The sequence below is a fragment of the Branchiostoma belcheri genome, unplaced genomic scaffold (assembly GCF_001625305.1).
Source record: "Branchiostoma belcheri isolate BF01 breed outbred unplaced genomic scaffold, Haploidv18h27 scaffold2, whole genome shotgun sequence".
Classification (NCBI taxonomy): Eukaryota; Metazoa; Chordata; class Leptocardii; order Amphioxiformes; family Branchiostomatidae; genus Branchiostoma; species Branchiostoma belcheri.
Window position 1 is genome coordinate 4,693,163 of NW_017803490.1, and position 11,218 is coordinate 4,704,380.

General features: G+C 43.5%; 2 protein-coding genes across 2 annotated transcripts; one reads left to right on the top strand and one right to left on the bottom strand.

Annotated features, from left to right (window-relative positions):
- Window positions 1-2,882: 2,882 nt before the first annotated feature.
- On the bottom strand, window positions 2,883-6,729 carry LOC109468621 (hydroxysteroid 11-beta-dehydrogenase 1-like protein). Its single transcript, XM_019766935.1, has 6 exons — window positions 6,609-6,729; window positions 5,751-5,881; window positions 5,415-5,526; window positions 4,936-5,142; window positions 4,246-4,406; window positions 2,883-3,357 (listed from the first exon to the last, which is right to left on the bottom strand). Exons 1-6 carry the CDS (start codon window positions 6,649-6,651, stop codon window positions 3,184-3,186), a joined length of 828 nt encoding a protein of 275 aa, XP_019622494.1. The 5' UTR covers window positions 6,652-6,729; the 3' UTR covers window positions 2,883-3,183.
- Window positions 6,730-9,734: 3,005 nt separating this feature from the next.
- Window positions 9,735-10,955, top strand: LOC109468412 (melanocortin receptor 4-like). Its single transcript, XM_019766663.1, has one exon. The coding sequence runs from the start codon at window positions 9,735-9,737 to the stop codon at window positions 10,953-10,955; it is 1,221 nt and encodes a 406-aa protein (XP_019622222.1).
- The last annotated feature ends 263 nt before the right edge of the window (window positions 10,956-11,218 follow it).

The window sequence follows — 11,218 nt, forward strand, 5'->3', positions numbered from 1 at the left end:
TGTGTGTGGTTTAGCAAGATAACTCGAGAAGCAGTGGATGGATTGGAATGAAACTTGGTAGGTGGGTAGGTCTTCATGAGACCTAGAAATGATTAGATTTTGGGCCCCCTGGAGGCTTTCCTAGGTACTGCAGCTGAACGTCCGGTTTTGATATTTCATGTTCTGGACATGCTAGGGTCACAAAGTTTGGTTGGTAGATAGCTCTTGGGGTAGGGAAGAAGTGACATGAGTTTGGGTCCCCTAGCGCCTTGTTCTGGAACTGCAGGAGCATTTGTTGAAAAAAATTTGAAGGACGATAACTCAAGAACCGGTTGACGTATTGTCGTGATTTTTGGTATGTAGGTAGTTGAAGTGATGCTTGACATAATCAGATGGTAATTATGCAAATCAGGAGCTAATTTGCATAATTAATGAGGAAATTCTATAAATCTGCTTTGTTCGATAATAGAACTATGAAACACTTGTGGCATCTACTTGAGAACGAGAAAAACATCTCAGGATATAGATTATGTAAATGAGGACCTAATTTGCATAATTAATGGAAAATGTTTATAATTCCATAGTTGTAACTGCTGCACCCCGAATTTATACTTGCCACATTTGGAAGTTAAGTGAAGGTGAACATCAATAAACATAAGTTATTCAAATCATGACCTAATTTGCATAATTTATGTGGAAGTGCTATAATAGACTTTTTGTTAATAGAAGACTGTCATTGGGTGGAGAATATGATCAACTGATATAATCCATGCAAATGAGGCTCTTATTTACAAAATCAATGATTAAAATTGTATAATTCATCACCCGCAAGGGTTAACATTATTTGGCGAAGGTATGAGATCGTGGAACTCTTGTTACATCTTTCAAAATCCTCTTCTCGAGCGAAGGGCAGTAGCCACGCATTCAGATCACAGTAATAAGCCCTGCTGGGCCGTGCGTCAGATATAATAGGATAGTCCTCCGCACACGGGAGACCCTTCTCTCTATCTGGCGTTTTGGTTACTCTCTTCAGCGTCAAAATTGTCTTCTTCTGAACGCTACTCGCATAAGAGAGTTCCTCACCACAAACACAGTGCTGTAGAGAAGAACAAGCTCAAAGATGGCGGTGAACAGTAGCTTTGGCGAACTGTTGGGCAACAACAGGTCATCGGTTCCCGAGTTTGACGGCTTGATTCCGTGCTACAGGTGGTACCTGAAGAACCAGACTGCGTCGTACGAACAAGCTCACCAAGCCTGCGCCGTGAACAATTTCATCGGCATGGCACCTGGGATCGACATCGTCTTTTGGCTGACAGGAATCTTCACCATCGTCAGTAACCTCACAGTCCTGTTGGCAATCATGGGAACACAAGAGCGCTCCAAACCGATCTGCTTCTTCTTAGCAAATCTGGCCATGTCGGACCTTCTGAGCGGGATTGCGCTCCTGTATCGCACAGAGGGCCGTGCGCTTCACAGTGCTAAGTACAGCTTTATGATGACTTTTGTCGATTCAGTATCATTTACTCAGATGCTTTCTGCCTCCCGCTCTATCCATTTTGTCTGTCAACAGTTGGCTGGCGGTCAGCCATCCCATGTTCTTCCGCGCCCATGCTGGTAACATCAAACGCATGTCGTATTTTGCCCTGAGCATGTCGTGGGTTGTTTTCCCTTTTCTTGCCTTCGCTCCCAGTATGGGGTGGAATTGTCTCGACATGCAAACTCTGATCACAGCAAAGTGCGTCAAATATTACCCCATAGCGTATTTCATCATGTTTACGTCCGTGATACTTATTCTCTGTACTGTGATGCTGTTTACAAACATCGTCATGTACGTAAAGTTGCGTAAAGATGCTAGTCAAAACAATGTTGACCAGGATACACGGAGGAAGTTTGAAAAAAGTGCAGAGAACGCGAAAACAGTAATGCTGCATGTTGCAGTAGCGTTAAGCTTCTGGCTGTTAGCAATAATGATCATCCCCGTTTGTAACGTCTACAGAGATACGTGCCCCCGTATGAATGTTGTAGTCGCGGTAGTGTGTCTAAACTCTGCCATCAACCCAATCGCAACACTTCTCCGCACTCCAGCCTTGAAGAAGACACTCGGGAAGAAACTGAACAGTATCTATCGGGTGTTTGTGCCGGGAAATGTACAGGGTGTGCGAGGGGAAGCAGGAATTGACACGCACATTCAAGGTGACGCTACAGAGCTACAAAGAATCTCGCATATTTCAGAAGAGCAGCCCGCTGTGACGACGGCAAACTATGACTGTTCGGCCCTGGACCTCCTAGGGAAGGAAGAGCCAGAACAATGTTCATCAGAGAGAAACGATGAGACTTGCCTGTAGAAAATACACTGAAGACACAGACGAACGCAGTAGGGCGTCTGGAAAAGGCGCAAGCATCGGTATTTTGTCAAATTTGTGTATACTCGCATTCAAGCAATGTACATTTTATATAATGACCTTTAAATTTATTTTGTATATCAATTGTTCGATGTACGGTATGGTTTTGATGCACAAATTCTATGTAACTATTAAATTATAATTCGTAGGAAACATTATGTGAAATGACTTTCATTGCACATCAAGTGTGCGAGGTACAAAATATGGCTTCAATGTACTAATTCTGCATCATTCAATCATACTTCGTAAAAACACTTATGTGAATTTACCAAGAAATGTGCAAAGTACAACGTATGGGAACAGCAACAGCTAAACAGCTAAACTGCTAACGAACAGAAAATGGTAACGAACAAATGCTAGCTAACAGAAAAATGCTAACGAACAAAAAATGCTAACGAAGAAAAATGCTAACGAACAGAAAAATGCTAACGAACAGAAAAAATGTTAACGAACAGAAAAAGTGCTAACGAACAGAAAAATGCTAACGAACAGAAAAAATGCTAACGAACATGTAGAAAAAATGCTAACAAACAGAAAAAATGCTAACGAACAGAAAAATGCTAACGAACAGAAAAATGCTAACGAACAGAAAAAAATGCTAACGAACAGAAGCTGCAGTGTAGATATAGCAGTACCAGTTACCATGCACCGAATTATATATCCTTTCTCCTCCCCATTGCTATTTAAACGGACAAGTTATAATGCTGTTCCGATGAGGCGTTTTGATACAAAAAAGGGGCCACTAGGAAACGTAACCATCTAGTCTCTCAAACATCTACTTGGAGATTGCTATTTCTTCTTCTTATTTTTCTACCATAGACGGGGCGATAGCACGTAAGATGCATGTAGCTCTGGTGTAGGATGGGTGATATATTTCCCTCTTCCGCAAGGTGGCGCCCTCGACAATGACTTTGGCAGTATCTTCGGGCTGTGCCACGGTCTTCATAAAATACTCTCGAGCTGCCGCTCCAAGATCCTGTCAGTGCGACAACCAGAAGAATACATATCAAAACTTGTTATTAAAGTACACTATAAAATGTCTATTGGCTGTACATGATTATACGATGCCTCTAAACGTCCTTTTGTACCAAATGGTCATTAGGCATGTCTTCAACGTATGTAGGTATGTTGTTGAACATCTTGCCAGACATATGATGAACAATTATTGTACGCATCAAAAGTTGTTATCACAGCGCAAAATTGTGCAAAGCAAGCGGAATTGGTCATATTTAGCGGAGGTAATTAGTGAGATCGGAAGTTTGGTCGTCTAAACAAGGCCGAAACCGATCTGTCAACCACAATTACAATTAGCAGTTCAATCGTTGAAATATTGACCATTCGTTGAGATAATGACCAATACATTCGACTATCATGCATGAGAGTGAATTGGAAACTTGAGCGCCGTAGCGGGGAGTACATGACGTGCTTCGCTGTCCCATCTAATTAATGCTTCCATGGAATAATCCGTAAAATGATGGATGACCTAGTTTAATCCCTACTTATACGTTCAATATGTTTGATTCCTTCGTTACCTTCAATATAAGCTCAACTGTATTGATTTCTAGAAAATAGCAGCTCTTGTAGGAAGTTATGAAGGTAACATGACTATTCATGGTTGGAAACTCTAAGTAAAAAGTATATAGTGTACCACAAGGGGACATATTAGGCCCACTTTTGATTCCGCTACACCAAAATGACTGTAAAAAGTAGAGCTGAGACATCTTGCCTGGTACCTGTATGCTCCCTTCCAACCATTCTCAGTAACGATCTCACATTGTCTGGTGTACCACAAGGGAACATACTAGGCCCACTTTTGATTCTACTACACCCAAATGACTGTAGAAGATAGATCTGAAACACCTACCTGTATGCTTCCTCTGAGTCCGTCCGTGTCCACAGACCCCAGCACGGCCAGAGTGATGGACACGTTGTGCGGCTTCATCTCACACCGCAGAGAGCTGAAGAACCCATCCAGGGCGAACTTCGCTCCGGTGTAGAACGTGAAGGTTGGGTTGGGAACTTTACCTAAAGGAACATGCAAAACAAAAGGATTCTGTTTTAGATAGGGAATAATTCAGGGTAAATGACCCGCCACGAGGTGAATATGGTGTGATAAAGCCTTGTCAGTTGCTATAACCACCGAATAAAGCCACTGAGTATTCAAAGCTTTCTAGTAACGATGACCAAAATGTGCTTGGTGGCAACGAGTTCCAGTCTACGATAGTTCTTGGGAAATACGGGTTTTTGAACACCTCAATTCTTGGTTGATAACTCTGATATTGTCGTCGTTAAAAAAAAAGAACATCCAAGCAGAAACGGTTCTGGATACGGAGGCTTCTTACCTAGCTTCCACCAGGCCTTTCTACGGGAATACGGATCGTAGAATTCGGCAAAAAAAAAAGAGAATCAAATTGGCCAAGGGAGTCCGGCCGCCGGGAGGTAGTTTTAACTGCGCGGCATAGTCAAACCCCAAGGCGGCCAAACTCCCCCGGCAAATATTCTCCTATATATAGCCAGCGTAGTTAGTCTGGTAGACACTACATGTACTTCTTACCCAGCAGCCCGGTGACGACAGTGATGTTTCCCTGGCTCTTCTTCAGCATGGGCAGGGCGAGTGACGCCAGCCGGACGTGGCTGAGGTAGTTGATGTTGGTGTAGTCAGTCAGGTAGTCCATGTCCGGGTCGGCGTCCCACAGTTTGGGGAACTTCCCTCTCTGGTGGGAAGACCCCCAGTGGTTCAGTATGATGTAGTCTAGGCCACCTGAGATAACAAACGAATAAATGAATGATTGTGTACTGTTGAGGGTTTGCCCAGAATCAAGTGTTCTTGGTTCAACCCCCTGGCATTTCTCGATGTTGCGCCATTGGGGAAGGAAATTTACACGGATTTTTTTTTAATTTCACAGGTCAAAAAAGAGTTTTGACTAGGGTTAACCATTGGATATGACGTTAAATGGAGAGCCTGTGTTCAAGAAAAGCACATGAAAGAGCCAGCCTAACCGGAAGAAAATTGAAGAGTCGTATTTTACATACCCAGCGTATTACTGGCTGTCTCGATGGTTCTCTCACAGTCTTCTGCTTTGGCCATGTCTCCTGCTACATAGATGGCCTCCTGGGCTCCCAGGTCCTTCATCTTAGCTACAACCTGGACAAATACAGGGTGGACCAGAAATAATGTATCCTGCTACATAGATGGCCTCCTGGGCTCCCGGGTCCTTCATCTTAGCTACAACCTGGACAAATACAGGGTGGACCAGAAATAATGTGCCCTGCTACATAGATGGCCTCCTGGGCTCCCAGGTCCTTCATTTTAGCTATAACTGGAAATAAATTGACCATATGTTAGAAAACCTAGCGACTGTGTCTTACCTCTTTGAGTCGGTCTTCCCGTCTGGCCGTGATGAGTACTTTGGCGCCATGTTTGGCATACTGATACGCCACCTGTTCCCCCACGCCGGTACTGCAGCCCGTCACCACAACTCTGGCGCCCCTGAGGGATTCTGGGATTGGGAAACATCAAGTTTTAGACTCTATTCCTTGCATTTCTGATCGTTAATTATACGAGGAAATGTATTGGCAGCTTATTAGGTAACACCTGATTTCGATACGCTTATGCAGTAAGATTTACCAAAAGCAATTATTAAGTTCCAGTCTGCTTGGTACGTCAAAAACTGTCTACACAAATACTAGTATTAGCTCTAGATGCCAATTAAGCCCGATAATCTTTACCTTAAGCAACAATGCCAAAGGTAATCATTACGAGACTCACCTGACATTATATAGCCACCATTATGAAATCCTATTCAGGGTTCTCACTAGGGTTTTTTTCACAGCATAGGGGTCAGGTACAGAAGGGCAACTTTCACGGCGCAAGTCCCCAAAACATGACCACAGTATAGGGGTATGGTACAAGTATTTTTCCCGAAAGATTTTGAAACTCGTAACCCCCTGAGACACTATTTCTTGGTTAGAGCAAGGAGCTTTCATCACATGTGATGAAAGCTCCTTGGTTAGAGAGGGTCAGATTTTGTGAAGTTAAGGTTTATCCTTTGCTATAGCTTCATTCTATAGTATAGGTGCGACTGATCAAATATAAGTTAGTGTATATGGACGTTTTCTACGTACAAGGAGGTTATCATGAGTAGTCTAAGCTAGCGTGCATAAGAAGTCTCCAATCCAAAATCAAATATAAATGAAATAAAATAAAATATAAAGAGCTCGTCCTACCTAAACCAGCTGATTGGGATACGATTCTGAACATGCTACTCATCCTGGTATAGGTTTGACTATGAATCCAGTTCAGAAAACTGGAAAAACCACTAGCAAGACTACTAGCGATATCCCGGGAACACTCACTTTTTTTGGGGGGGGGGGGGGCAGGGGCTGTTCATTGTCATTTACTAGTATCATGTTTGTAAGGATATGTCCTGACCATTGGTAAGCCATTCATTTTTTTTCGGCACTAGTATTCTTATTACTAAGTACTGGCCTTCGTTGAAACATTTGTTCTATATGATAAAGACCAATCTCACTGACTGCTGAATTGTCAAAACACTGTGAACGATTTGCCGCGTCCTGGATACTGAGACTGAGAGAATCGAACCCGGGTCTCCCGGTTCACAGTCGAATGATCTACCACTACGCCACCCGACCCGACGCTATCTTCTCTGTATACCAGAAGTATTATCAATGACAATAAACTTTATTGCATGTTCACGCCCTACACGGGCCAAATGCACTTAAGTTAAATAACTTGGGTACAAGAATAGAAGAAGCAATTGTTATCTGCAAGCAGCCCTCGGGCAATGGATTTTTCTAATGTTTTCTGTCTGGGTCACTGCACTGGGTCATCCCTAGCAAGACAAGAGGGCCTGCAAGCCCTTTTTCGTAAGGCGCAATCAGGCCGTTTTAGACTTCGTAATTCGTAGGCAGCCTCCGCAAAAATCCACGTAATTCGTAATTGGACATTAGCCGCAAATCGTAAAGTCGTAATCAGCTCTGAGACTTTACCGTAATTCGTAATAGGCGGCGAAAATTTTGCATAATTCGTAATCACTACCCCCCCCCCCATTTGCAGGCCCTCAGACAAGGGTTTGTGAAGTTGTATAGAACAGGTCACACCGGTGGTCACGAGATCTTCACCATTTCTTCCAGACATGAAAAAAACAACACAACTATCTACCCCCATAAAATCAAGAACTTTGGCTAAAATGTAAAAGAAAATCAAGAATACAAAAAGTGAATCACTACCAACTAACCCTTATGTTTTCAGGATCGAAGATCTATCGAGTCTTGCACATGTGCACATCTAAAACATGCATATATATATATGTAGCAAATGATAGCAATGTCTTATTCTTCTTTCTTTTACTCTTTGCATACGAGAAAGAAGTAATTAAAATCTACATGATAAAAGGCAGTTGTCTAAAGCTGTCACTTTGTCTAAAACTATGCCAGAGGATTATTCAAAGTTCTGTTAGCACCAACAAGCAAGCAACCAAACAAGAAACGTCGACAAGCGAAATAACATGCATTTTACAAGAAAAAAACATAACAGCTGGATTCCCTTCGAAGAAAATAGGAATATATGGCCGTGTTTATGTGAAGTCATCCAAACCGCGATTCGGGTAACTCACATTCCTCACATCTGGTCCACGTGCCATACATTCCTTTTAAAACGTGCCCGATCACGATTCTCCGAAACTACATTCATTGTTGTTTGATGAAAACACGCAAGGTAGCGTGTTATTATTGTCAGGGGTCAACGACCTGCTTGTTGGTGCCCCCCAACGTATCTGGGCCGAATGCCGACGTGGTCCCGCCAGAGGCCGTGAAGCTCGTCCTAGAACGGACACATTATTTGACCATCACTGCTCCTTAAGTTGCTGACAAGTAAAATTTGGTATTGCATATAAGTACAGATTCTGAAATATCTCTCCGTAATCCATGACCAAGTGAAGTCACATTGAAATCACATTGCGTTCAGACGCAAATCGCGATGCGGGAAAACCGATTCGAAACCACCTCTAGAAGTGGCTTGGGATCTAGGCGCTTTCAATGTGATTTGGAGCGTTCAGATGGAGCCACTTGAAACCGGCTTCGGGGTAAACCACATGTAAAGCGCCTTGGGTGACTTCACATAAACACGGCCTATTTATTCTGCTGTGTGCTAATATGTGTTAACGATAGTGACGTGTGTAACATTCCCAGCGAATTAGTTATTTGCTTCAGTGAAACACACTGACGTGTAGGTGTGGGCAGTTTTAGTTTGATCTCAGATCTAGCGTGATGTCCAGTATGATGGCCGGTTCTCCACTCTGAATTTGTTTTTTTTTTTAATGAGCAACATAGAAATTTACAGAACACAGTGGTGGGCAAGTCTTATAGGTTGCTAATCCTAGCCCTACCACTGACAAAGCAAGGTACATACAACGGTAAATGATAAGAACACAACAACAGCAAGTAACAATAAAAATAATAAGAAAATGGGCAATATAAACGATAACGTAAAAAAAGGATCATAATGCTTTGAAAAAGAATGGTTTTCCGTAGGCAGTTGAACAAATTTGATGAAGTGTAAACCGTTTTGAATTTCTTTACGTTCTTTTGGTGCAATAGAACTTCATCGCACGACAATTGTACTAGGTACAACGCATAACACCTACTGAATGCTATATATCAAACATACTATGAGACTATTCTACCTTTTAAGTAATATAGCATTACCTGTAGCCTGATTACGTCACGCTTCTAGCAGCATTTCTACTGGTCAAGCCCATAGAAGCTTGATAGCTAATACTGGTACCTCTTACCAGCATTTAGGAGAATTAGGAGCATCTTAATCCAGTTGCACATGTGCTAAGACCTACCATTTATTGTCCAACTGAGAACCGTTCGTTACTATAGTGTTGGTGGCTGTGATGACTGGTTTCCATAGTGATAAAAATCCCAAATTTTTGTTCGTCTAGACTCTAGTTTCCCCAGTAATAAAAAAATCCAGGGCTTTGGTAATTCTGAGAATTGGAATTATTTTCTCTAGTTGGAGGTATATGAACATATGTGCACAGCCCTAGACAGAGATTGTGGAACACGTGTTAGCGTTATGTGTGGATTTCTAGCATAGGATTCATACGTCACTTAATGATCTCCATTCCACCTGTTACACTAATGTGTTTACGAGCTCAGACGTCAAACCACGTAAAATAGCTGATTAAGCTAACAGAGAGATAATTAGCTACCGCAAAAATACCATTTTATAGCAACTGGTGGCATATTGGTCCCTGTCATTTGAGAGGGATCTCCCTCTCTTACCCTCTCTCAATTTACACATCGTATTTTCTGCATTCGTGAATGATGGCTTACAAAGAATTGTACATTTCGCTGACGTTGCTTGTTTTCATCTCTACGATTTGCTACGCTGGAATAACAACGGTTTCTGAATCCGGAGTCAACTTTACAAATGGTACGGACTTTTCCATCAACGATACGGACTTTTCCATCAACGATACGGACTTTTCCATCAACGATACCGGCTTGTCCAACTCAACCCTACGGAATGGTTCACTTGGGAACTGTAACACGCAAACGGTATTCCTGATCAGTACTGAAGAGGTAGAAAACACCACATCCAACGTCTCGAAACAGTTGCAGAATGATACGGTAGCTCAAAGGTTTCCCCACCGTATAGAGCCCATGTACGCTACCCTATGTCTAGGCGTCTGGTCAGTGGTGACAAACAGTCTCCCGCTTGTAGCCATCATCAAATACGAACATCTCCACACGCCGGCGTACATCCTCATGGCCAACCTGGCTGCAAGCGACGTCCTGGCCGGGATAGACTTCCTGTGTACCGGTAGCTCGGTGTTGTACTACGCGTACACTGAGACCTCCGCATCCGTGGCCATGTCGCGAGTCCGCTTCACGTTGATTTTACTTTCCGGACTGTCCTCGGCCTACAGCCTGATGGCCCTGACGGCGGAGCGCTACTGGTTCATCGTCCACGGGATGACCTACGTCAACAACGTCACCAACGACAAGTGCAAGGTCGTGATCATGATAGTCTGGGCGTGGTCAGTGCTGCTGGCGATGCTGCCACACTTCGGGTGGATTTGCGAAGGTCGCGCGGTGGAAGGGTGCCTGTCCATAGGCGGAGGGCTGCCGCTGAGCTACGTGGTGTTCATCTTGGTCTTCGTTTTCATCCCGATGGCAGCAGTCGTCTATTTCAACCTGAGTATCTTCTGGTGTCTGTGGAAGCACGTCAACGCCATCGCTGATCAAGAAGCCGCGGTGGGCGCCCAGCCTAGCATCAACAGGAAATCCGCCATTACTATCATCATCATCACTATCGTGTTCTTGGTGGGGTGGCTGCCATTTTCTGTCAAGATGGCCATGCTTACCCAAGATCGCGTGTCGCTCTCGAAAATGTTTGTCTTCATCATCTTGAACTCCGCAATCAACCCTTTGATCTACGGGCTTCGTCTGCAGGAAGTCCGGCGCGGTGTGGCTCGGCTCTTCGGCTGTACCAACGGCAACTGCAACTGCAACGGCAACGGCAACGACAATCTTGGACCGTAAACTCACCAGAGCAGAAACCCGGTTACTTCCAGGTACGGAAGTATTGTTCTGGGTGGCAGACTGGTGAGTTTGATTGTTTCGCGTCCAGACAAAGTTCGACTTCTTACGTGACTGTTTCAGGAAGCAGATGGTAATATTTTGATTATCAAAACGTCCCAAATTTATCCTTAGTAAAAGTGTGTGTTTGAGAGAGAGAGAGAGAGAGAGAGAGAGAGAGAGAGAGAGAGAGAGAGAGAGAGAGAGAGAGAGAGAGAGTAGAGTAC